The sequence below is a fragment of the Rhinoraja longicauda genome, chromosome 26 (genome assembly GCF_053455715.1).
Source record: "Rhinoraja longicauda isolate Sanriku21f chromosome 26, sRhiLon1.1, whole genome shotgun sequence".
Taxonomy (NCBI): Eukaryota; Metazoa; Chordata; class Chondrichthyes; order Rajiformes; family Arhynchobatidae; genus Rhinoraja; species Rhinoraja longicauda.
In genome coordinates, this window is record NC_135978.1 from 31,003,628 (window position 1) to 31,031,515 (window position 27,888).

At 50.6% G+C, this 27,888-nt stretch overlaps 1 protein-coding gene across 1 annotated transcript in view; it reads right to left on the bottom strand.

The window, feature by feature from the left end:
* Positions 1–2,275: 2,275 nt before the first annotated feature.
* rflnb (refilin B) overlaps positions 2,276–27,888 on the bottom strand; it is a 46,074-nt gene continuing 20,461 nt past the window's right edge. The window contains exons 2-3 of the mRNA XM_078422284.1: positions 8,580–8,689; positions 2,276–2,856 (exon numbers count right to left, since the gene is read on the bottom strand). Of these exons, the coding sequence (XP_078278410.1) occupies positions 2,547–2,856; positions 8,580–8,689 (420 nt within the window). The 3' untranslated portion in view covers positions 2,276–2,546. The remainder of the gene's footprint in view (positions 2,857–8,579; positions 8,690–27,888) is intronic.

The following is a 27,888-nucleotide window of genomic DNA, read 5'->3' on the forward strand; positions in this document are numbered from 1 at the left end:
TTTTTTTTGAAAACTGCTTGGGCTAAATTGGGATTTTTGTGCAAACATTTGCTGAACCACATTCTAAACAAGTGCTTAGTCAGAGAACTTTTCCTCCTTTGGTTTTCTTACTCCCGTGACAAATATCCGAAGAATGGGACGCAGTTTCACCAGTGCTCTTCTGTTGATTAGAAGTACTTTAATGCAACCTAAGTCGTCTGGGCCCTTTACCTAACCCAAGCAGGGCAGCTTGCTGTGAAACGTGGAGTACGCACTACATGTTCAAACTAAGCCTGGCCATAAATTCCCTTTTCACTTCATGCCAATATTAACGTCTTCTTGAAAAGTAGCTAGCTGCAAGATCAAGACATCACCACAGCTGTCTAACCCAGACCAAGAAACTTTTAAAACACAGCCCCGACCCGAAACGTCACCCATCCTCCTTTTCCCCCCCCCCCAGAGATGCTGCCTGACCCAGAGTTACTCCAATACTTTGCCTCCATCAATAATCTCATGCCCTCTTTAACACAATAACTTTAATAATGACACAATTGGGAAGAGAAGTCTCCCCCTTTTGGTCTTCTTAATCCCACGAAAATGATCTAGTCCGAAGAAGGGTCCCGACCCAAAATGTCACTTATCTACGTTCTCCAGAGGTGCTGCCTGACCTGCTGAGTTACGCCAGCACTTTGTGCCTTGTTTTTCCTAAACCTTGGACTTACTTCAAACCCGCTGTACGATAACCAAATTATTCTGCATTTCAAACAGCACTTCCACCATAACATTCTGGAAAGGTCAACCCTAGATGTCCTGTGTTTTTCTCCCCCACAGGTGCTGCCTGATCTGCCGAGTATTTCCAGCAGTAATGGTTTCACGATTTCTAACATGCATTTTCCCTCTTTCTCTTCCGCCCATCGTCAGCCCCACACTGTTCATCCCCCACTCTTCCCTTCCACGCACACTACTTTACGCCAACCACACATTTTCCCCAACACTGGATGGGCCGTGAATGCAATTAAGCTGGCCAGACCCCAAATTGAACACAAGTCCACATCCGCTGGATTACATCCTCAAACACAGGGGTTTTCAGCAACCGAAAGCACAAAAACCAAACAGACGTTCTTAAAACGACCAGGATTGCATAGTCTTATAGGTCTTGGTTCACTCTTGAATATTTACACTTAAATGAATCAAAACGCTCAGAAGGCAATAAGACACAACAGAAGTGCAGAAGGTTGAAATTGGTGACAGATTAAGCCACATAGCATCTACCCACAAATGGGCTGGATGCGCACATTAACCTGGGCAAGGTTCCTTCTTCCGAGAAACAGCCAGATAACATTGGGACAGGGTAGGAACAGACTTGGTCTAATGTCCTATCCCGATACATTTTGTAGCATTCACTTCGGGACAGCAAATCCTCTAGTCATTTTTACGCACGCACGCACACACACACATACATAATGTTGAGAACTCCTTTTGATTGGAAACAGCAGAGATGAAGCCCTGTGTCATCAACAAATCCTGATAATCTCTGTTTTCTCTCCCCCTCCCCAAAGGAATGAATAGATAGCAACATCCTAAAAAAGGCACTAAATTAAATATCTTTCCACTGGGAAATGTTGATAACAGGCACCGTGACATTTGAAATCGCCCCCGCCACTTTCAAGGTTACAATGGAATTCTCTGGTCAGACTGGAGCCCCTGCCCTCAGTAACCAAGTACTTATGTATTTCATCATAAACTCTCTCTCTCTCTCTCTCTCTCTATCTGTCTCTAGGAATCACGTGAAGACAGCGCAGAAGAACTCACATTAAAACCCAATTGGCACCAGGTAAAGACCTAGAATTACCAGCTTCCAACGTTGCCAAGCCCAACGTCACCACCAAGATGGTGATTAGACCGTGTTCATCAATACGCACAATTCCTCCTGCATTTGTTCACCGTGCCAAATTATTTTCACGTTCAGAACAAAAAAGTCAAACGTGCCAGTGGGAATTTTATTGGAGTTGGATCTTTGACTCCCGTACCTGGCCGCCAAACTCCAGCGTTCCCAGTTTCTGCCTCTGGCTGGGTACTGCGGCCAAATCTGCCAACGCACCCCTCCCCATCTTAACCCCCCCCCCACCCCACCCCCACAAGACCTCGCGTTACACACCAAAGGCACTGACCCACACAGACCGAAACCTGGGCAGATTACAGACTTCCAACCCAACCAACCCCACCCCACCCTCCATCCATCCCTCTCTCTCCCCAACACCCCCCCCCCCCCCATCCCCACAATCTTTAGTCCCAACATATTAAGATGGAGAAAGATCAAATTGATTCTCGCACAATCTAGTCCTACCTTATACATCAAAATCTCTAAAATAAATTCCTAATTTCTTTTATTATTTACGATTAAGAAAATACTCGGGATTCTAAGATGCAAGGGGGGTGGGGGGGGAGGAAACGCAGTTTTGAAGCCGTTCACAAGCCACCAGAGTTCAGACGCAAGACGAGGGTCCAGAGACGAGCTGGGTTGACGGGAACCGCGGTGTCGGGCGGGGGGGGGGGGGGCGCGTGGCTTAGCTGCCGCTGCAGTCCGTCACTTCCAGCTCGACGCTGGCCAGGTAGCGGCGCACGGCCTTCCTGCAGTTGTAATCCAGAGTGGTGGTGTAGACAGTCTGGGCGCACTTGGGGTACACGATGACAGCGCTGAGGAAGCGCAGCGGCTTGCGCTGCATCTCCAACTTCAGCTCCGTCTTGTAGTTGCGCCACGTGCAGTCGGGGACGCACACCACGGTCTGGCGGCAGGAGCCGATGCCCAGGGAGTGCTGGAGGAACACGTTGTCCACGTAGTGACGGTCAGAGTCATACTTCACCGAGGAGGTGTACCTGCAACACACACCCACACAAAACAAAATCAATACGGGCGGCACGGCGGTAAAGCCACTGCCTCGCAGCGCCACACACCCGGGTCCGATCCCGTAACTCCCTGGTCCACTCGTCCCTTCCTACCCAAACCACCCCATCCCCGGGCACTTTCCCCTGCAACCGCACGAGATGCAACACCTGTCCCTTTACCTCCCCCCTCAACTCCATCCAAGGACCCAAACAGTCTTTCCAGGTGAGACAGAGGTTCACCTGCACCTCCTCCAACCTCATCTATTGTATCCACTGCTCCAGATGTCAGCTTATTTACATCGGTGAAACCAAACGCAGGCTCGGCGATCGCTTCGCTCAACACCTTCGCTCGGTCTGTGTTAACCAACCTGATCTCCCGGTGGCTGAGCACTTCAACTCCCCCTCCCACTCCCAGTCTGACCTTTCTGTCATGGGCCTCCTCCAGTGCCATAGTGAGGCCCACCGGAAATTGGAGGAACAACACCTCATATTTCGCCTGGGCAGCTTACAGCCCAGCGGTATGAACATCGACTTCTCCAACTTTAGATAGTTCCTCTGTCCCTCTCTTCCCCTCCCCCATCCCAGATCTCCCTCTATCTTCCTGTCTCCACCTATATCTTTCCTTTGTCCCGCCCCCCTGACATCAGTCTGAAGAAGGGTCTCGACCCGAAACGTCGCCCATTCCTTCTCTCCCGAGATGCTGCCTGACCCGCTGAGTTACTCCAGCATTTTGTGAATAAATACCTTCGATTTGTACCAGCATCTGCAGTTATTTTCTTATACCGACTACGGGTGATGTCAGTACGGAGTTTATACGTTCTCCCTGTGACCGCGTGGGTTTTCTCCTGGCGCTCCGGTTTCAACCCACACTCCAAAGACGTACAGGTTTGTCGGCTAATTGGCTTAGATAAAATTGTACCTTGTCCCTAGTGTGTGTAGGATAGTGCTAGGGTACGGGGATCGCTGGTCGGCACAGACTGGGTGGGCCGAAGGGCCTGTTTCCACGCTGTATGTCTAAACTAAACTATTCATCAAGTCACAGGTCCCCTCCCTGGTTGTAACGTGCTTAAACTGCAGATGCTGGTTAAAATCAAAGGCAGACACACAATGCTGGAGTAACTCAGCGGGTCAGGCAGCATCTCGGGAGAGAAGGAATGGGTGACGTTTTGGGTCGAGACCCCAGCACTTTGTATCTATCTTCCATGCTGTTTGACCTGCTGAGGTACTCCAGCACTGTGTCTTTTTTTCCCCCCCAATGCTGTTTTATCAGTTCTTTCAGCAAAGGACACGTTGACCCAGATAAGCAGTCGTTATGGGAGTCAAACTCACAAGAGGAAACAATATTTATGATGGATTCCTATACAATCATTTTAAAAAATGTTAATAGAGTGTCTCAACTTATCACTGTAAGCAACAAGCCTTCAGAAACAGGTTTCGGAACCCTCCCAGGGCTGGGTGGAGACAGGGCAGCAGATTAACCAAAGCCCACGTACTTAATCATCAGGCTTATCATTGCAGTCAAGGAGCAGCTAAACAAGGCTCCTCTTGCAGAGTTGCCAGCTCGGATAGCACAGTGGTAGAACCACTGCCTCACAGCGTCAGAGACCCTGGTTTGATCCCGACCTTGGGTACTGTCTGCGTGGAGTTTGCACGTTCTCCCTGTGACCGCTCCGGTTTCCTCCGGGTGCTCCGGTTTCCTCCCACATCCCAACCACGTGCGGCTTTGTAGGTTAATTGGCCCACTTTAAAATCGCCCTAAGTGAAAAGAGTCCTTCGGGGTGGAAACAGCCCCTTCAGCTCAGCTTGCCCACGTCGACCAAGCTGCCCCATCTACACCAGCCCCACTTGTCCACATTTGGCCCATATTTCTCTAGACCTTTCATATCCATGTACAGTTAACCCTGGCGATATCAGACTTCTGTCGAGTGGATGTCGGTTATAATGGCACAAACTACCCATTGCACCTCCCCACACTTAGTTTAAAGATACAACGCAGAAACAGGCCCTTTCAGCCCACCGGGTCCGCGCTGACCAGCGATCCCCGCACACTAACACCATCCTATACCCACTAGGGACAATTTTCACATTTACCAAGCCAATTAACCTACAAATCTGTACGTCTTTGGAGAGTGGGAGGAAACCGAAGATCTCGGAGAGAAAACCCACGCGGGTCACGGGGAGAACGTACAAACAGCGCACAGACAGCTGGTTAGTTTAGTTTATTGTTACCGAGGTACAGTGAAAAGCCAGTGTCCGGGCCTACAGTGTCCGGGCCTACAGTGTCCGGGCCTACAGCGTCCGGGCCTACAGCGTCCGGGCCTACAGCGTCCGGGCCTACAGCGTCCGGGCCTACAGCGTCCGGGCCTACAGCGTCCGGGCCTACAGCGTCCGGGCCTACAGCGTCCGGGCCTACAGCGTCCGGGCCTACAGCGTCCGGGCCTACAGCGTCCGGGCCTACAGCGTCCGGGCCTACAGCGTCCGGGCCTACAGCGTCCGGGCCTACAGCGTCCGGGCCTACAGCGTCCGGGCCTACAGCGTCCGGGCCTACAGCGTCCGGGCCTACAGCGTCCGGGCCTACAGCGTCCGGGCCTACAGCGTCCGGGCCTACAGCGTCCGGGCCTACAGCGTCCGGGCCTACAGCGTCCGGGCCTACAGCGTCCGGGCCTACAGCGTCCGGGCCTACAGCGTCCGGGCCTACAGCGTCCGGGCCTACAGCGTCCGGGCCTACAGCGTCCGGGCCTACAGCGTCCGGGCCTACAGCGTCCGGGCCTACAGCGTCCGGGCCTACAGCGTCCGGGCCTACAGCGTCCGGGCCTACAGCGTCCGGGCCTACAGCGTCCGGGCCTACAGCGTCCGGGCCTACAGCGTCCGGGCCTACAGCGTCCGGGCCTACAGCGTCCGGGCCTACAGCGTCCGGGCCTACAGCGTCCGGGCCTACAGCGTCCGGGCCTACAGCGTCCGGGCCTACAGCGTCCGGGCCTACAGCGTCCGGGCCTACAGCGTCCGGGCCTACAGCGTCCGGGCCTACAGTGTCCGGGCCTACAGTGTCCGGGCCTACAGTGTCAGGGCCTACAGTGTCAGGGCCTACAGTGTCCGGGCCTACAGTGTCCGGGCCTACATTGTCCGGGGCTAAAGTATCTGGGCCTACAGTGTCCGGGCCTACAGCGCCCCCTGGGCCTAATACGGGACAAGGGCGGTCCCGTACGGGACAAACCAATTTAGCCCAATATACGGGATGTCCCGGCTAATACGGGACAGTTGGCAACCCTAATTATAATGGAACGTCAAGTAGGTTTCTGTCACTGAGTTTCTGGTCACTGAGTGCCATTTTATATTCAGTATATGCACAGATGAGGTGCAACTCATGTAGCTGCTGAAATTGTCCGCAACTTTTGGGCACGGGCCTGTGGAAGATTTCGGCGAGCAGAAAAGTTTTAGAGATGCAGAGTTTCCAGCTTAAACATCGACAGAAACAAGCAGCTTTCCAATCCACCATCTCAGATACACTACACTCGACGCACGCTGCCAATGGCATTGGTTCAGTAAAAACACTCAGAGGGATGAGCAGCCAGAGATTGCTCAATGGGAACGAGGGGGGGAAGAGCGGAGAGGGGACAAGACACCTCAAACATAGACAAAAAGCTGGAGTAGCTAGCTAGACCTAGTGAACAAGTGATTGCTGATGGGGGTGGACTCGGGCAAAGGGCCTGTTTCCATGCTGTATCTCCAAACTAAACTAAACTAAAAAAGGCGATGGACACAAAATCCTGGAGTAACTCAGCGGGACAGGCAGCATCTCTGGATATGCTTTCAGGCCGAGACCCTTCTTCAGACTGAGAGTCAGGGGAGAGGGAGACATAGAGATATGGAAGGGCAAGGTGTGAAAATGAGAGATCAAAGGGGAGTTTCGTGTGAGCTGCTTACAACCCAGCAGTACGAATATTGACTTCTCCAACTTCATGTGACCCTTGCTTTCCCTCTCTCTCCATCCCTCCCCCATCCCAGCTCTCCGACTAGCTTCACTGTCCTCCTGATTACATTTTACTAATTGTACACATTTCGGGTTCAGACTCGACCCGAAACGTCACCCATTCCTTCTCTCCAGAGATGCTGCCTGTCCCGCCGAGTTACTCCAGCATTTTGTGTCTATATTCAGTGTAAACCAGCATCTGCAGTTCCTTCCTAGACAAGACACCTCAGCAGATAATCCCTTGACGGGCTACAAGATGAGGCTGGGTGGATTATATCGAGAGTCATACTGGGTGGAAACGGGCCCTTCAGCTCAACCTGCCCAAATCTGCCAACATGTTCCATCTAGTCCCAAATCTCTCCAAACCGGTCCTATCCATGTACCTGTCTATTTGCTCCTTAAACGTTGTGTGATAGTACCTGCCTCAATTCACTCCTCCAGCAGCTCGTGCCTCACACCTACCACCCTTTGCAAAAAAAGTTACCCCTCAGGTTCCTATTAAATCTTTCCCCCCTCACCTCAACCATTGTGGGGAGGGACGGAGGGAGCCCTCGAACAAACAGAATGGCCCATTTTTCCACAAACAGATTAGCTCTGGAGCGAGGGAATAGATGTTGTATAATGCAAAACTCACACACAAAGACTACCTGTAACCTTTCATAAGTCCCCCCCCCCCCCCCCCATCACCTCCTTCTCCGCCACACACCCCTTTCTTCCCCTCCACCATCCCGTGCCCCACCTGAACATGCACCTGTTTCTCCCCTCCCACTCCATCCACATTCCTTCCTCTAGCTTCACAATTTAGATGCACTTGCCCAGAGTAGGTGAATCAAGGATCGGAGGACTTGGGTTTAAGGTGAAAGGGAAAAGGTTTAATAGGAATCTGAGGAGTGGCTTTTCCACACAAAGAGTGGTGGGTGTATGGAACAAGCTGCCAGAGGAGGTAGTTGAGGCTGGGACACATGCTCCCACAAATAGGATATAATTGAAAGATGAAATGTCTTGTGTCTCGGAATGGAAGATTGGTCAGAACACCAAAAGGTAAACTCCACTACACTCATCTTTAAACTGGTGGGTTTAGATCTCGTATGCCCACTCTGAAATAGAGCTAAACAGAATGACCGAGCTAAAGGTTGCATCACCAACAGTGCACCACTCCCTTGGTAGCAGGGCAGTTAGCTCTCGTTTAGTTTAGCTTAGAGATACAGCACAGAAACAGGCCATTAGGCCCACCGAGTCCGTGCCGACCCGAGATCCCCGTACACTAGCATTATCATGTTATCAATTATTCCTCTGTTTACACGCCTATTATGCTGCTGCTGTGTGTGTAATGAACTTAGTTTAGTTTAGAGATACAGTGTGGAAACAGGCCCTTCGGCCCACCGAGTCTGTGCTGACCAGCGATCATTTGTACACTCGCTCTATCCTACACACAGGGGCCAATGAACCTACACATCTTTGGGATGAGGGAAGGGTGGCACTGTGGAGCAGCATATCGTTGCTGCCTTACAGCGCAAGAAACGCGGGATCGATCCCAACTAAGTGTGCTGTCTGTACGGAGTTTGTGGGTCCTCTCCGAGATCTTTGGCTTCCTCCCACCCTCCAAAGACGTGCGGGTTTGTAGGTTAATTGGCTTGGTATAAGTGTGAACTCGTGTGGGGATCGCTGGTCTGTGCGGACTCGGTGGGTCGGAGGGGCTGTTGAATCTCTAAACTAAAGACAGCGCGGAAAACCCTGTAATCACCTGATCTCCTTGGGAGGCAGGGGGTCAACTTCGACGCCTTCTCCAAACGATAGCGGGTGAAGCCTTGGCCCAAAGCCAGCGAGCTGGAAAGGGGAATTAATCAAAGGATCCTGCAAAACAAAAAACAACAGAGGATGAGCATACAAACACACAACACTGAGCTGGGATCCCTGTCCCTGCGGCCTGGCCTGGCCTGTGCAGTCATGCACTGACTAATCCGTGATCAGCCTGGCCAACCTCATCATCCACCTCCAGCAATGATTCACCACCTTTGCTCATCAAGAAATCATTCAGATATCCTGCCTCCAACGCCCTTCTTAAAGGCGTGGATTTACAGTTTGGAATAGATCGGGGGAATGCCCTTAGAGTCTTTTACCCAGGGTAAGGAAATCAAGAACTCTGGGCACAGAACAAGCTGCCAGACGAGGTAGTTGAGGCTGGGACTATCCCAACTTTTACGAAACAGTTAGACAGGTACATGAACTAATTGTAGACTTTCGAAGAGATCCCCCTCCCCTCCCCTCCCCCCACTCACCATCAACAACACCACAGTCACATCTGTGGAGTCATTTAAGTTCCTTGGAACCATCATCTCCAGGGACCTTAAATGGGGGGCCACCATCGACTCCACAGTCAAAAAGGCCCAACAGAGGATGTACTTCCTGCGGCAACTGAAGAAACACAATCTGCCCCAGGCAACGATGGTCCAATTCTATACTGCTATCATTGAGTCCGTCCTCACCTTCCCCATCATGGTCTGGTTTGGCTCAGCCACCAAGCACGACATCCGGAGGCTGCAACGGATCGTTCGCACAGCTGAGAAGGTTGTTGGCTGCAACCTTCCCCCCCATTGACGAACTGTACACTGCAAGGGCCAGGAAGCGAGCGGGCAAGATCATCTCTGACCCCTCTCACCCTGGCCACAAACTCTTCGAAGCACTTCCCTCTGGAAGGCGACTCCGGACTGTCAAAGCAGCCACAGCCAGACATAAAAACAGCTTTTTTCCAGTAGTAGCTCTACTCAATAACAAAAGTCTGTAGTTTCTTTTTTGCTCTGGTTTATTTTCACCCACATGTTTAGACCGTAATGTTGTATCCTTATTGTTTTGATGTGGTTATGCTTTATTCTTAAGTGTTAACTGTCTGTTTGTGTTGTCATTTGTGAGCGGAGCACCAAGACACATTCCTTGTATATGCACATACTTGGCCAATAAACGTATTCATTCTTGGATAGGACAGGTTTGGAAGGATACGGACCAAACGTAGGCAGGTGGGACTAGTGTAGCGGGGACATGTTGGCCGGTGTGGGCAAGTTGGGCCAAAGGGCCTGTTTCCACGCTGTATCACTCTATAAGTTCAAGGGGAGAGATTTAATAGAAGCTCAAGAGGTAACTTATTCAGAGGGGGGTGCGTATGTGGAATGAGCTGCCGAAAGGAGGTAGTTGAGGCAGGGACTATAAACAGCATTCAGTTTAGTTAGAGACATAGCGTGGAAACAGGCCCTTCGGCCCACTGGGTCCGTGCCGACCAGCGGTCCCCACACATTAACGCAATACTACACAGACTAGGGATAATTATTACATTTCCCCGGTGTGGGACGAATAAAGGAAGATATTAAATTTATCAAGCCAATTAGCCAACATATCTGTACGTCTTTGGAGTGTGGGAGGAAACCGAGGATCTCAGAGAAAACCCACGCAGGTCACGAGGAGAACGTACAAACTCCGTACAGACGGCACCCGTAGTCTGGATGGAACCCAGGTCTCCAGCATTTTGTGAATAAATACCTTCGATTTGTACCAGCATCGGCAGTTATTTTCTTATACCGACTACGGGTGATGTCTGTACAGAGTTTGTATGTTCTCCCTGTGACCGAGTGGGTTTTCTCCTGACGGTCTGGTTTAAACCCACACGCCAAAGACGTACAGGTTTGTAGGCTAATTGGCTTCGATAAAATTGTAACTTGTCCCTAGTGTGTGTAGGATAGTGCTATGGAACTGTTGCGCCACCGTGCCGCCCAGACCATTTGAGAGACATTTGGACAGGTGCATGGATAGGAAACGTTTGGAGGGGTATGGGGCCAAACCCGGGCAAGAGGGATTAGCTTAGATAGGCATCTTGGTCGGCATGGATAGGTTGGGCCAAAGGGCCCGTTTCTGTGCTGTGTAACTTGATGCCAGTGTTCCTAGTACTCGGGCATCTCATATGCCACAAATGGGTGGTTCTCAGTTTTAAGATCACGATCTCTTGTTCCACCAACTTTTTGGACTTTTAAACACGTTTATGTTCCTCGTAGCAAGCTTCAGGATTTGAATAAATCTCGCGGCCCATCGAAAGTACAACAACCTCACGTGTTCACTATTTCACCAGTGCTCAGTCGGACATTTTGTGCATACTGGGCTTCAGAAGGCACTTAAAGGCACCTATGCTTAGCGTACAATGAAAAGGAACACAGGTTTATAGTTTAGTTTTGAGATACAACGCTGAAACAGGCCCTTCGGCCCATCAAGTCCGCGCCGCCCAGCGATCCCCACCCAATGGCACTATCCTACACACGAGGGGCAGTTTACAATTTTTTCCAAAGCCAATTTATTTACGGACCTGTACGTCTTTGGAAAGTGGGAGGAAAGCGGAGCACCCGGAGAAAACCCACGTGGATCATGGGAAGTACGTACAAATCCGTACAGACAGCGTAGCCAGGATCCGTACAGACAACGCCTGGAGTCAGGATCCGTACAGACAACGTAGTCAGGATCTGTACAGGCAGCTTAGTCAGGATCTGTACAGACAGCTTAGCCAGGATCCGTACAGACAGCGTCCGTAGTCAGGATCCGTACAGACAGTGTCCGTAGTCAGGATCCGTACAGACAGCTTAGCCAGGATCCGTACAGACAGCGTCCGTAGTCAGGATCCGTACAGACAGCTTAGCCAGGATCCGTACAGACAGCGCCCGTAGTCAGGATCCGTTCAGACAGCGCCCGTAGTCAGGATCGAACCCGGGTCTCTCACTCAGTGAGGCAGCAACTCTACCGCTGCGCCATCTTACCAAGGATAGACACAAAATGCTGGAGTATCTCAGTGGGGTCAGGCAGCGTATCTGGAGAAATCAAATAGACGACGTGTCTGAAGAAGAGACCTGAACCGTCGCCTCCCCACGTTCCCCAGAGATGCGGCCTGACCCGGCGAGTTACTCCAACACTTTGTGTCTGTCTCCCGTTCAGAGCCTGGGCTGAAGAGGACGGCAAAGTGAAGGGCCTTTTCTGCCCAACAACATGCACTCGAGGACCCCTGCCATGTTGTCTTCATTTTGCCTTTATCCACAGCGACACAGCCAACCCACGGCTATTTTGAAACGGATACCGCACCAAAGCGTGGAACAGCCGGAGCAGAATTCCCTTCCCACCCAACATTCCAAGCATTCCCAATGCTTCCCATACCCACCGACCCACAAGCAACACTGAAATCCGGGCCAAATGACATTCCTGAAATTACTTCCAAATCCCTGCTCAGCCAAGATGCCATCTTGGGGGGGGGGGGGGGGAGAGAAACGGAATAAAAAGACCCAATTAGTTGCTGGAAGACACGAACACGGACAGTTGTGGGCACTGCCCAGTCCATCACGGGGACTGACCTCCCCACCATCGCAGGGATCTACAGGAGGCGCTGCCTCAAAAAGGCAGCCAGCATCATCAGAGACCCACACCACCCTGGCCACGCTCTCATTCCACTCCTGCCATCGGGAAGAAGATACAGGAGCCTGAAAACTGTAACGTCCAGGTTCAGGAGCAGCTTCTGCCCTACAGCCATCAGGCTGGTAAACACCACAACCTCCAAATACTGCTCTGAACTCCATAGACCTGGGGGCAATGCTATTGTCTTTGCTCTATGTTTACATATCTGTCGTGCTGCTGCAAGTAAGAATTTTATTGTTCTGTTTCAGTACTTATGACAATAAAATACATTTTCAACTAAACACTGCAACTGGAGACAAATAGTTTTGGTACTAAGGAGATACAAGGGACGGCAGGTTTGCGGGAAAAAAAAGACACACAGAGTGGTGGAGTAACTCAGTGGGTCAGGCAGCATCTGTGGAGAACATGGATAGGTGACGTTTCACAGAGTGGTGGAGTAACTCAGCGGGTCAGGCAGCGTCTCTGGAGAACATGGATAGGCGACGTTTCGGGTCAGGACCCCACACTAGTGAGACTTCACTTAGTTTACGTTAGCTTAGAGATAAAGCGCGGAAACAGGTGGAGGGGGGAAGGGGGGAGGGAGGGGGAGGGGAGGGGGAGGGGAGGAGGGAGGGAGGGGGGAAGGGGGGAGGAGGGAGTGGGGGAGAGGGGAGTGGAGGGGGAGGGAAGGAGGGAGGGAGGGGGGAGGAGGGAGTGGGGGAGAGGGGAGGGGGGGTTAAGGAGAGAGAGGAGGGGGGAAGGAGAGGGTGTTGCACCAATGCAGGAGAGGTTTGGGCCCAACGGGTCCACTTGGTCTAGTATATATATAGTTTTAGGATTATGAGGTGAATAAGTTTCGACTTTAAAGATACAGCACAAAAAAAGGCCCTTCGGCCCACCGAGTCCATACCAACCAGTGATCCCCTTAGCAATATCATACACACTAGGGACAGTTTAACCAAAGCCTATTAACCTACAAACCTGCACGTCTTTGGAATGTCCGAGGAAAACAGAGCACCCAGAGAAAACCCACGCGGTCACTGGGAGAACGTACAAACTCAGTACAGACGAGACCCGTAGTCAGGATTGAACCCAGGTCTCTGGTGCTGTGAGGCAGCAACTCTACCGCTGCGCCACCGTGCCGTCCTGCCGACACTCATTCCAAGAACAGCAGTTGAAACGTACGCTAGAACATTAGGAGGCATTGTACAGGAGTTGGAAAGCAGTTTGCAGTTCCCAAGTATTTAAGTGACCTCACATACAAGTCATAAAAGTTGTTTTCACAGTGCCATACCTATGCTAAGTGGGTATAACTGCTCAATGCACAGTTGCCTTCCACATGCACTCAGTCACAGCCAAGATGCTGCAAGGAACAGTCAAATCATCTACGAATCTGGTCCTGGTAATATGGCCAATTTGGGAGGGGAGGAGAGGGGGGGGGGGATGGGAATTATTGGCCACAATCTTGGCAGCAGCCCAAAAAAGCAGGCCCCATCTCAAGGAGGAGTACATTTCGAATTACATTAGCGGGAGGTTTATTAAAATATAAACAAAATCGCAAACTGAAAAAACCGTTGGGCGACACAGTGGCGCAGCTGGTAAAGTTGCTGCCGTTCTGCCTCACGGCGCCAGAGACACTGGTTCGATCCTGACCTCGGGTGCTGCCCGTGTGGAGTTTGCGCGTTCTCCCCGTGACCGTGTGGGCTTCCTCCGGGTGCTCCGGCCTCCTCCCACATCCCAGTTTGCGGGTTAATTGCCCCTCTGTAAATTGCCCCCTAGTGTGCAGGGGGGAGTGGGATAACATGGAACTGGTGTGAGTGGGTGATCGATGGTCAACATAGACTCGGTGGGCACAAAGGCTCGTCTCCATGCTGTATCTCTAAATGAAACTAGACGCGATCTGCATCACGACCTCGATCAATATTACCACTTAAAATAACCCGCAGTCATCTCCTCACCCCCTTACATGGCCAGATTGGGGGCCGCGTTAGGACAGCCATTCGGGTTCAAGTCAGGTCAGGATCCACCTTTTACCAGTTTTAATATTGTCTCTTAGTTTGTTTGGAGGGTGTTAGTGAGTTGCCGCTGACACCAACATTTATCATCCACCCTTAAGTGCCTCGATTCAGAGACCGTGTGGACTGCACCAGTCCCAGGCTGGCCTGCATCCATCAGGCTATCTAACACCACAACCCCAACACCTGTAACAAGATCCCAGGGGTGGTGGGCCTGTGGAATGAGCTGCCAGTAGAGGTTACAGTAAGTGTAGGAAGGAACTGCAGATGCTGCTTTAAACCGAAGACAGACACAAAATGCTGTGGCACAGGCAGCATTTCTGGAGAGAAAAAGGAATGGGTGACGTTTCGGGTTGGGTCCGAGGAAGGGTCTCGACCCCAAAACGCCACCCATCCCTTCTCTCCGTATTACTGGTGGAGGTAGTTGAGGCAGGTAATATCACAGCATTTAATAGACACTTGGACAGGTACATGGAGAGGAAGGTTTTAGAGGAATATGGGCCATTTGCAGGGGAATAGGATTAGCTTAGACGAGGCATCTTGGATAGTGTAGACAAGTACGAATCTATGACTACAATGGCCTTGCTAAAGTCCGTAGTAGGGTAGCCAACTGTCCCTTATTAGCCGGGACATCCCGTTTTTTGGGCTAAATTTGTTTGTCCCGTACGGGACCGCCCTTGTCCCCTATTAGGCCCGGACACTGTAGGCCCAGACACTGTAGGCCCAGACACTGTAGGCCCGGGGGCCGCTGTAGGCCTAGACACTGTAGGCCCGGGGGCCGCTGTAGGCCCAGACAGTGTAGGCCCGGACACCGTAGGCCCGGACACCGTAGGCCCGGACACTGTAGGCCCGGGGGCCGCTGTAGGCCCAGACACTGTAGGCCCGGGGGCCGCTGTAGGCCCAGACTGTGTAGGTTGATGGAGTGCGTTCGGGGAGCGGGGCCGAGTGTGTTTGCCTAACGGAGGTTGCGTAGCCTCCCGGCCTGGGCAGCTGTCATTGGTGGAGCAGTGAGGTGAGGTGACATTTGGCGCGAGGCAGTGATGTCACCCTGTCCCGTATTTAGGAGTTAGAAAGTTGGCACCCCTAGTCCATAGTCTATGCACTTGCCCTCATCAATTGTCTTCAAAACAACAATAGAATTTTTAAAGACGTGATCTTTCACATACAAAACTACGATGACAATCCCTAATCACCCCCTGCTTATATATCTTATTCCTCAGAATCCTCTCCAGTAACTTGCCTAATATGTTAGGCTCACTAGTGTTAAGTAGAAGCACAACATTAGGTGGTTGGTAAAGGACTGTGCTACATCCTTCTCTTCTCTCATCTCTTCTCTCTATGAGATCACCCCTCGGCCTTCTACGCTCCAAGGAATAAGGTCCCCTATCAAAAGCAGGCCCTCAGGTCTTGGCAACTACTCGTTAATCTTCTCTGCAGGGTGACCAAAAATGAACACAATGCCTCAAATGCGGCCTCATCAACATCTTGTCCAACTGTAAAATAACATCCCAACCTCTATACTCAGTATGTGTAGGAAAGAACTGCAGATGCTGGTTTAAATCGAAGGTAGACACAAAATGCAGCATCTCTTTTTTTTTACAAATAAGGAATGGGTGATGTTTCGAGTCAAGACCCTTCTTCAGACTCTATACTCAGTACTCTGACTGATGAAGGCTCGTGTACTAAAAGCCTTCTTCACCACCCAATCTACCTGTGACACCAAATTTAGGAAACTCGGTACTTGCACTCCGAGACCCCTCTGCTCTTTAACACTTGCAGGGCCTTGCTGTTCAACTAGGATGAAGGCTCAGCCCTGGTTTGACTTCCAAAAATGCAACAGCTATTAAACAGGATGCAGAGGGTGGTAGGTATGTGGAACAAACTGCCGGAGAAGGTAGCTGAAGCAGGTACCATGATGGCATTTAATGGACAGGTACATGGATAGGGATATGGGGAGAAGGCAGGAATGGGGCACTGATTGTGGATGATCAGCCATGATCACAGTGAATGGCAATGCAGGCTCGAAGGGCTGAATGGCCTACTCCTGCACCTATTGCCTATTGAAAGGTTGAGAGGGATATAGGTCCAAATGCAGGTAAATGGAACAAGCTTAGATGGGGTATCTTGGTTAGTGTGGACGAGTTGGGCTGAAGTGCCAATTTTCAAGTTGTACAAGTCTTCTGACAATAGTACATATATATCAGCAAAGGCTCCTGCAAGACTCAGCAATCGTTTCGCTGAACACCTTCGCTCAGCCCGCCTTGGCCTACATGATCTCCCGGTTGCTAAACTCTTTACCTCCCCCTCCCATTCCTACACTGACCTTTCTGTCCTGGGCCTCCTCCATTGTCATTGTCAAACGCAAATTGGAGGAACAGCACCTCATATTTCGCTTTGCCAGCTTACAACCCAGCCATACGAATAGGGACTTCTCTAACTTCAAGTAACCCCTGCTCTCCCTCCCTCTCTGTCCCTCCCCCACCCTAGTTCTCTGACTAGTTTCACTGCCCTCCTGATTAGTTTTACTGATTTTATGCCTCGTTGTCACCTTCCCCTCTCAGCCACCAATGAACCATTCGACATTTCCAAGAACATTGTCTGCTTTGATCTGTCGTTTTCACACCTTTCCCTTCCATATCTCTGTGTCTCCCTCTCCCCTGACTCTCAGTCTGAAGAAGGGTCTCGACCCGAAACGTCACCCATTTCTTCTCTCCAGAGATGCTGCCTGACCCGCTGAGTTACTCCAGCATTTTGTCTGTTTCTTCTCTATCTGATCATCTGCCTTCATACACCTTAGGACATCCAGCACCTCCTCGACCGTAAAATGGATTGTCCTGAAAACATCTCTATGAACTGCCCAAACTCTCCTTGGCTCCACACAGATCGCCATGGTCACAGTGTGGAAACAGGCCCTTTGGCCCAACTTGCCAGCACCGGCCAACATGTCCCATCTACACTAGTCCCATCCGCCTGCGTTTGGCCCATATCCCTCTAAACCTGTCCTATCCATCAAGGTTTAACTCTAAGCAACAGTGGTTTCCAGATTGTTACCACAACCGGACATGAGAGGTGAATGTTCTGCTGCATGTTCCTTAAACCATGTGGGTTCATTAAACCAACTCACCTGGCCTCAGGTAGACCTTCGAGTCCCCGCCGACCCCCACACATTAACACTATCCTACACACACCAGGGACAATTTACACTAACACCAAGACAATTAACCTACAAATCTGTACGTCTTTTGATTCTGGGAGAAAACCGAAGATCTCGGAGAAAACCCACGCAGGTCACGGTGAGAATGTACACACTCCGTACGGACAGCACCCATAGTTGGGATCGAACCAGGGGGGTCTCTGGCGCTGCAAGCGCTGTAAGGCAGCGACTCTCCCGCTGTGCCACCGTGCCATCCATGCAGATAGACACACGGAGGGGAATGGATCACCAACGGGCAGAAGAGATTGATTTAACCTGGCATCCTATTAGGCACGGACATTGTGGGCTGAAGGGCCTGCACCTCTGCTGTACTGTTCTATACAAAGTGCTGGAGGAACTCAGCAGGTCAGGCAACATCTGTGGAGGGAATGGATAGGTTAAGCTTTGGTCAGGACACATCTTCAGACAGTTTGTGGTAGAAGGGAAGAAAGCTCTCTTTCCCCTATTACAATCAGTCTAAAGAAGGATCCTGACCCTAAACGTCACCTATCCATATCCCCCCACAGATGCTGCCTGACCTGCAGAGTTCCTCCTGCAGTGTGCACTGTACTCACGACTCCAGCGTCTGCAGTTCCCTGCATCTCCTGTACTGTTCTCGGTTCCACCTTGTAAACCTACCGCTAATAATGAGTTTGGAGTGCGGTCCCTTTAAAAACAGATATCCAATATACAAATCCATGGTCGCCAGGGCGAAAATAACCAGCGGAGAAACTGATCACATCTGACAGCACTAATTAAACAACTTGTTAAACAAACCCCAGTGAGTTTGAGTTTAGTTTCGTGTCGCGTGTACAGCAAAAAGCTTTTGTCGTATGTTAACTAGTCAGTCATGATTACAATCAAGCCATCCACTGTGTACAGATACAGGATAAAGGGAATAACGTTTAGTGCAAGATAAAGTGCAGTAAAGTCCAATTAGAGATAGTCCGAGGGTCTCCAATGAGGTAGATAGTAATTCAGCACTGCTCTCTGGTTGGTGGTGGGATGGTTCAGTTGCCTGATAACAGCTGGGAAGAAACTGTCCCTGAATCTGGAGGTGTGCGTTTTCACACTTCTGTACCTCTTGCCCGATGGGAGAATATACCTTCGTACACGTGATGATAATAAACAAATCTAGTTTTACCTCAGAGCGTAGTTTTGAACACGCTGAACATATTTTACAAAACCAGACGATAATTGTCTCTTGAGCAAATCAACTTTCAGATAGTAGTTCAGCACTGCTCTCTAGGTGTGGTAGGATGGTTCAGTTGCCCGACAGATAACAGCTGGGAAGAAACTGTCCCTGAATCTGGAGGTTTAGTTTAGAGAAACAGCACAGAAACAGGCCCTGCAGCCCACCGAGTCCGCGCCGACCAGCGATCCCCGCACATTGACACCATCCTACACACACACGGGACAATTTACACTTCGGCAAAGCCAACAAACCTACAAAACTGCACGTCTTTGGAGTGTGGGAGGAAACCGAAGATCTCGGAGAAGCCTGCTAGAGCTGAAATAAAGTTGCACCATTTTTTAAAATTAAAAAACCTTTTACAGTCTGACTGGAAAGAGATTTCTTTTCTGTGTTTGTGCAAACGTTGTACACAATGCTAACAATTTTTTGCTCGGTGAAAACCCACGTTCAAACTCCGCACAGACAGCAGCCGTAGTCAGGATGGAACCAGGGCCTCTGGTGCTGTCAGCTCTGCAAGGCAGCGACTCTCCCGCTGTGCCACCGTGCCACCTCAAAACGCAGGTGTGTGTATACACGCTGAGTAAGCCAACTGTGTTGGATTTACTCTGTGAACAATCCGTCTCTTGCAGCTGCGTCCAAAAACAATCTCCTGTGCAAAGTGTTTTTCCAACCATCATTTACCATGACCAGCACAACATTGAAAGCATTGAGTACAATGTTTGCACAACACAAAAATAAATCATCTCTTCCTAGTCAGATTGTAAAAGGTTTAAAAAAAATGGTACAACTTTATTTGAGATCTGGCAGGTTTCTCCAAGAGCTTCGGTTTCCTCCCACACTCCAACGGTGCACAGGTTTGTAGGTTAATGGGCTTGGTATATGTGTGAATTGTCCCTAGTCCTTGTAGCAGAGTGTTAATGTGTGGGGATCGCTGGTCGGCGCGGACTCGGTGGACTGAAGGGCCTGTTTTCGCGTGGTCTCTCTAAAGGGGTTGGACACCTTAGAGGCAGGAAACATGTTCCCAATGTTGGGGGAGTCCAGAACCAGGGGCCACAGTTTAAGAATAAGGGGTAGGCCATTTAGAACTGAGATGAGGAAAAACTTTTTCAGTCAGAGAGTTGTGAATCTGTGGGATTCTTTGCCTCAGAAGGCAGTGGAGGCCAATTCTCTGAATGCATTCGAGAGAGAGCTAGATAGAGCTCTTAAGGATAGCGGAGTCAGGGGGTATGGGGAGAAGGCAGGAACGGGGTACTGATTGACAATGATCAGCCATGATCACATTGAATGGCAGTGCTGGCTCGAAGGACCAAATTGCCTACTCCTGCACCCATTGTCTATTGTCTAAACTAAACAAATAAACTAAACTAAACCTCCTCTGCCACAACCCACATCACTAACTTGCAGCTTCCACCAGCACATTTATCCTCCGCTCTGGGGAGATGTGGAGCAGTGGACATGGAGGGATGATACAGCACAGAAATATGCCCTTCAGCACACCCTGACCATCCACTGCCCACTTCCACCACACTACATTAACCCCACACACTCATCAACGTCCCATCCAGAGTTCACCACGCAGACAGGTCCTTCGGGTTAACTTGTCCACACCGACCAACACGTCCCCTTTAAGGCTAGTCCCATCAGCCTGCATTTGGCCCATATATCCCTCAAAACCTTTCCTATCCATGTATCCATCTAAGTGCTTCTTAAACATTGCGATAGTCCCTGCCGCAACGACCTCCTCTGGCAGCTCCTTCCATACACCTACCACTCTTTCTGTGAAAAGGTTACCCTATTAGGCCAGCACGGTTGCGCAACAGTAGAGTTGCTGCCTTACAGCGAATGCAGCGCCGGAGATCCGGGTTCGATCCCGACTACGGGTGCTGCCTGTACGGAGTTTGTACGTTCCCCCCGTGACCCGCGTGGGTTTTCTCCGAGATCTTCGTTTTCCTCCAACACTCCAAAGACGTGAAGGTCTGTAGGTTAATTGGCCCGTTATATGTAATAATTGTCCCTAGTGTGTGTAGGATAGTGTTAGTGTGCGGGGATCGCTGGTCGGCACGGAACCGGTGGGTCGAAGGGCCTGTTTCCGCGCTGTGTCTCTAATCTAAACTAAACTATTATTCTTCAGTGTCCCCACACCCTCATCAACTTTCCTTCCAAGTTTACCACGCACCGGCACTCCAGGGGTAATGTGGTGACTAACTAACTGACCAATTCACACATGCTGGGATGTGGGAGGGGGATGTGTATAGTGACAGTGAGAACATGCAACACGGAGCACAAGGTCAGTATCCAACCAGTGTCCCCAGTGCCATGAGGCAGCAGCCCGATCAGCCACACTACTGTGCCGCTCATAACAAGACACTGCCAACACTTAAGCCAAGTAACCACGATGACGTAGAATAGCATCAAAGAGCCAAGAGTGTTTCATAATCAAATGTACTGTAAACAGAACAATTAAATTGTTACTTACAGCAAGACATTTAGTTTTAGTTTAGAGATGCAGCATGGAAATAGGCTCTTCGACCCAACATGCCAATGCTAACCACTGATTACCCGTTCACACCAGTTCTGTGTTATCCCATCCTACACACCAGGGGCAATTTGCAGAGGGCGATTAGCCTGCAAACCTGTACGTCTTTGCAAAGTGGGAGGAAACCGGAGCACCTGGACGAAACCCACATGATTACAGGGAGAAACACAAACACACACACACACACACATACACACACAGCACCAGAGGTCAGGATCGAGCCTGGGTCAAATCTCGATTTGCTGCCTCACGGCGCCAGAGACCCAGGGGTGTGTGTGTGTGTGTGTGTGTGTGTGTGTGTGTGTGTGTGTGTGTGTGTGTGTGTGTGTGTGTGTGTGTGTGTTTGTGTGTGTGTGTGTGTGTGTGTGTGTGTGTGTGTGTGTGTGTGTGTGTGCACGTGTGTGCATGCGTACGTGCGTGCGTTAATCATGTGTTAGTGTGCTGCCCGCATAACAGTCCTACAAACACGGTTCTCAGAGATAATATAATAAATAAAAAAGTTCAATAAATTAAAAAAATATTAGTGCAAAAAGAAAGCTCATGACAAAGCAACATGACAACATTATCTAAAATTAACTCCATTACTTTAGTTTAGCGATACAGTGTGGAAGCAGGTCCTTGGTCCCAGCGAGACCGCGCCGACCAGCGATTCCCGCACATTAACACTATCCAACACGTGAGGGATAGGGTTGCAAACTGTCCCGTATTAGCCGGGACATCCCATATTTTGGGCAAAATTGGTTTGTCCCGTACAAGACTGCCCTTGTTCTATATTAGGCCCGGGGGGGGGGGGGGGGGGGGGGCACTGTAGGCCCGGACGCGGTAGGCCCGGATGCTGTAGGTCCGGACAGTGGAGACCCAGAAGCCCGGGCGCCGCATAACGGAGGTTGCATAACCACCCGCCTCCCGGCCCAGGCGACCTCCATTGGTGGAGCGGGAGCACGTGGCCGCTGGCTGGGTGAGGTCACGTGGGGCGCAGGGCGGTGACGTCACCTTGTCCCTGATTAGGGAGTGAGATAGTTGGCACCCCTACGTGAGGTACAATTACAATGATTTTTAACAGAAGCCAATTAACCAACAAACCTGCACGTCGTTGGAGAGTTGGAGAAATCCAGAGCCCCCGGAGAAACCCACGCAGGTCATGGGGAGGATGTACAAACTCAGTAGAGACTGCACCCGTAGTCACGATCGAACCCAGTTTCTCCGGCGGGATGAGGCAGCAACTCTGCACCACTGTGCCGCCAAAGTTAAATATAGGGAGCTGGGAACTGTATTCCCCAACCACAGTAACAAACAATACCTGTAGTGGCTCCATTCTGTCTGTGCGGCTTTGAATCAGAGAGGTTTCTGCAGTAGTCTCACACGCCCATCGGCAAATGCACTCATTTCTCTTTAACGCTCGTTTCCTCAATCCCATCGCACATGGTGCCTCCTGCAAACCTTCCCAAAAGTCTGCAGGCACAGAGTTATTCGCCTCTGGATGAAGATTATTTTGATGTTTCTTTGAATGAAACGCACGTTAAAACAAAAGGCACCAAGAGTTCGACAAAAACTCAAGACTTTTCCTCCCCTTGTCCCCAAAATAAAACTCGCTTGACAGGTCCAGCAAAGATTTTCTAAAGCAAATACTGTATCTCCAATTTGGAATTACCCGTAGCAACCTACTCCAATAACGACCCGAGGGCCTGTTCAGTTTTGATCACCCAAAGGTGTTGTCGAGCTGGAAAGGGCTGAGGGAAGATTTACGAAGATGTTGCCAGGACTCGAGGGCCTGAGCTGCAGGGGGTGGTTGGGCAGGTTTGGACTCTATTCCTTGGAGCGCAGGAGGATGAGCGGTGATCTTGTAGAGGTGTACAAAATCATGAGAGGAATAGATCGGGTAGACGCACAGACTAGCTTGCCAAGTGTAGGAAAATGGAGAACCAGAGGACATGGGTTTAAGATGAGGGGGAAAAGATTTAATAGGAAATCCAAGGGCAATTTTTTTACACACAACACAATATGTGGTGCGTGTATGGAACGAGCTGCCAGAGGAGGTAGTTGAGGCAGGTACTATCGCAATGTTTAAGAAACCTTTACACAGGACAGGTTCAAAGGGATATGGGCCAAATGCGGACAGGTGAGACTAGTGTAGATGAGGCACGTTAGTCCGCGTGGGCAAGTTGGGTTGAAGGGCCTGTTTCTATGCTGTACGACTCTATGACTCTGACCAGATTACCTGATGGTGGTGGGTGGATGGATGGATGGATGGATGGATGGATGGATGTAGGAGAGGGTTACTAATGTAGTATCTATTCCTCTTCCACGCACGGATGATGTCCAGGGCGGTCACGGTGGCGCAGCAGTAGAGTTCCCGCCTTACAGCGAATGCAGCGCCGGAGACCCGGGTTCGATCCCGACTATGGGGTCCGTCTGTACGGAGTTTGTACTTTCTCCCTGTGACCTGCGTGGGTTTTCTCTGAGATCTCTGGTTTCCTCCCACACTCCAAAGACGTACAGGTATGTAGGTTAATTGGCTTGGTAAATGTAAAAATTGCGGGGACCGCTGGTCGGCGCGGACCGGTGGGCCAAAGGGCCTGTTTCCGAGCTGTATCTCTAAACTAAACAAATTCCTTTAGAATATGACCTCTAGTCCTAGACTCTCCCAAGATTGCTACCTTGTTGCAGTAGTACTCTGCACAGAAGATTTTTCAAACACCATCTCCACTATTTAAGGACGTACTCCCCCCCCTTTCACATCTCCCCCATCCTAGGTTCCTCTGATTTCTGCATGCCTCCACTTGCAGCTTGACCACCCATGGATTTTAAACCTGCGCCTTAATTTATCAAGACTCCATAGTTTGGAATTCCCTCCCAAGGCCTTCCTGCCTCAGATTTCTGTCAGAAAGCACACTGTCGGGTTGCACCACAACTCGTTCTGGGAACAGCTCTGCCCAAGACCGCAAGAAATTGCAGAGAGTTGTAGATGTGGCCCAGTCCATCACACAGACCAGACTCCCCACCACTGACTCCATCTACACTTCACGCTGCCTCGGAAAAGCAGCCAACACAATCAAAGACGCGTCCCACCCCGGTCATTCCTTCTTCTCCCCGCTCCCGTCAGGCAGAAGGGCGGCACGGTGGCGCAGCGGTAGAGTTACTGCCTTACAGCGAATGCAGTGCCGGAGACTCAGGTTCGATCCTGACTACGGGTGCCGTCTGTACGGAGTTTGTACGTTCTCCCCGTAACCTGCGTGGGTTTTCTCCGAGATCTTCAGTTTCCTCCCACACTCCAAAGACGTACAGGTATGTAGGTTAATTGGCTGGGCAAATGTAAAAATTGTCCCTAGTGGGTGTAGGATAGTTTTAGTGTGCGGGGATCGCTGGGCGGCGCGGACCTGGTGGGCCAAAGGGCCTGTTTCTGCGCTGTATCTCTAAATCTAAAAGCTTGAAAGCACGCACCACCAGACTCAGGAACAGCTTCTGCCCCTCTGTTATCAGGCTTCTGAACGGTCCTTCCATTAGCTAGGGTACTGTCCCATTCACCTCTCCCCCATTGCAGACATTGGACTTTGTCTGTGGAACTGATGCGCTACAACGCTGAGAACTATATTCTGCACCCTGTATCTTCCTCTTTGCCCTACCTGTTGTACTTGAGTTTGACCTGATTACAAGGCAAGTTTACTCAATCCCAGAGTGGTTGGTGCCTGGAAGGCCATGCAAGGAGAGGTCATAGAGTCATACAGTGTGGAAACAGGTCCTTTGGCCCAACCTCCCCTCCCCGAACAACATGCCCCATCTACACTCGTCCCACCTGCCTGCGTTTGGCCCATATCCCTACAAACCATGTTATCCATGTACCTGTTCAAATGTTTTCCAAAAACATTCTGATAGTAACTGCCTCAACTACATCCTCTGGCAGCTCATTCCATACATCTACCAGCCTTTGTGCAAAAAATGTTGCGGCTCGTTTCCTATTAAATCTTTCCCTCCCTCACTTTAGACCGATGTCCTCTGGTTCTAGATTTCCCTACTCTGGGTAAAAGACTGCATTTACCCAACCTAACCCTCTCGTGATCTTATGCACCTCTATAAAACCAACCCTCATCCTCCTGCTCACCAACGAATTGAGTCGTAGCCTGCCCAACCCAGTAGTTCAGGCCCTCGAGTCCTGGCAACATCCTCGTAAATCTTCTCTGCACCCTTTCCAGCTTGACAACATCTTTCCTATAACATGGCGACTAAAATTGAACACAATACTCTAAATGCGGCCTCACCAATGTCCTGTACAACTAGGGTTGCCAACTGTCCCGTATTTGCTGGGACATCCTGTGTTTTGGGCTAAATTTGTTTGTCCTGAATGGGACCACCCTTGTCCCGTATTAGGCCCGGGGGGTGCTGTAGACCTGGACACTGTAGGCCCGGGATCCACTGTAGGCCCGGACACTATAGGCTAACGGAGTGTGTTCGGGGAGCAGGGCCGAGTGTGTTCGCCAAACGGAGGTTGCATAGCAACCCACCTCCCGGCCCGGGCAGCCGCCATTGCTGGAGCGGGAGCACGTGGCTGCTGGCTGGGTGAGGTCACGTGGGGCGCGGAGCGGTGACGTCACCTTGTGTCCCTTATTTGGAAGTTAGAAAGTTGGCAACCCTATGTACAACTGCAACATGACCTCCCAACTTCTAGAGTCAATACTCTGACTGATGAAGACCAGTGCCAAAAATGGAGGCCAGAGTGCTGAAAATGGTGGCCAGTACATTCATGACACTTGAGGCATTTAGATAAGCACATGAATAGGCCGAAGATGAAAGGATATAGACCATGTGCAGGCAGATATAGTTTAAATTGGCTTCATGACCAGTACAGATACTGTGGGCTGAAGGGCCTGTTCCTATGCAGCACTACAGTAGGGTTGCCAACTGTCCCGTATTAGCCAGGACATCCAGTATTTTGGGCTAAATTGGTTTGTCCCATACGGGACAGCCCTTGTCCCGTATTAGGCCTGGACGGTGTAGGCCCGGAGGCCCAGGCGCCGTCAGACAGAGGTTGCATAGCAACCCGCCTCCCGGCCCAGGCGGCCGCCATTGGTGGAGCGGGAGCACGTGGCCGCTGGCTGGGTGAGGTCACGTGGGGCGCGGAGCGTTGACATCACCTTTTGTCCCTTATTTGGGAGTGAGATAGTTGGCAACCCCTACACTACAATCTAATTCCATGCCTTTGTCCCACAATTCCCCGCACAGAGCTGAAAGACAAGCGTGGAGTTTGCACCCAAGATCGATGACTCAGGAGGCTGTGCCACCAGGATAAGTTTAAGCAACACTTGAAAGATAAACACTCCACAAGGCCAGGCAATTATTTCCATAAACGATTAGAGAAAACAGAAGCAGGAACAGGCCTTTCTGCCCTTCAAACCAGTTCTGTTGTTCATGAAGAGCATGGCTTGATTGAGAGCTACAATTGCAGCAGGATCTTGATCGGCTGAGCAGTTCAGCTAAGGAACGGTTGATGGAATTGAACACAGAGAAATGTGAGGTGTTGCATTTAGGAGCCTAACATGGGCAGGACCTACACCGTGAATGGTAGGGTTCTGGGGAGTGATCATAAGTGATCGGAGCAGAATTAGGTTATCCGGCCCATCAAGTCAACTCTGCCATTCAATCATGGCTGATCTATCTCCCCCTCCTAACCCCATTCTCCTGCCTTCTCCCCATAACCTCTGACACCCCGTACTAATCAAGAATCTATCTATCTCTACCTTAAAAATATCCACTGACTTGGCCTCCACAGCCGTCTGTGGCAATGAATTCCACAGATTCACCACCCTCTGACTAATGAAATTCCTCCTCATCTCCTTCCTAAAGGAACGTCCTTTAATTCTGAGGCTATGACCTCTAGTCCTAGACTCTCCCACTAGTGGAAACATCCTCTCCACATCCACTCTATCCAAGCCTTTCACTATTCTGTACGTTTCAATGAGATCCCCCCTCATTCTTCTAAACTCCAGCGAGTACAGGCCCAGTGCCGACAAACGCTCATCATATGTTAACCTACTCACTCCTGGGATCATTCTTGTAAACCTCCTCTGGGCGGCACGGTAGCGCAGCGGTAGAGTTGCTGCTTTACAGCGAATGCAGCGCCGGAGACTCAGGTTCGATCCTGACTACGGGTGCTGCACTGTAAGGAGTTTGTACGTTCTCCCCGTGACCTGCGTGGGTTTTCTCCGAGATCTTCGGTTTCCTCCCACACTCCAAAGACGTACAGGTATGTAGGTTAATTGGTTGGGTAAATGTTTTTTTTTAAATTGTCCCTAGTGGGTGTAGGTTAGTGTTAATGTTACGGGGATCGCTGGGCGGCACGGACTTGGTGGGCCGAAAAGGCCTGTTTCCGGCTGTATATATATGATATGATATGACCCTCTCCAGAGCCAGCACACCCTTCCTCAGATATGGTGCCCAAAATTGCTCACAGTATTCCAAATGCGGCCTGACCAGTGCCTTGTTGGGCCTCAGCATTACATCCCTGTTTTTATATACAAGCCCTCGCGAAATAAATACTAGCATTGCATTTGCTTTCTTTACTACTGATTCGACTTGCGGATTAACTTTTTGTGAATCCTGCACCAGCACTCCCAAGTCCCTTTGCACCTCCGATTTCTGGATTCCCTGTTGAAGAGCAGAGGGATCTAGGAGTGCAGGTACACAGTTCTTATGAAAGTGGCGTCA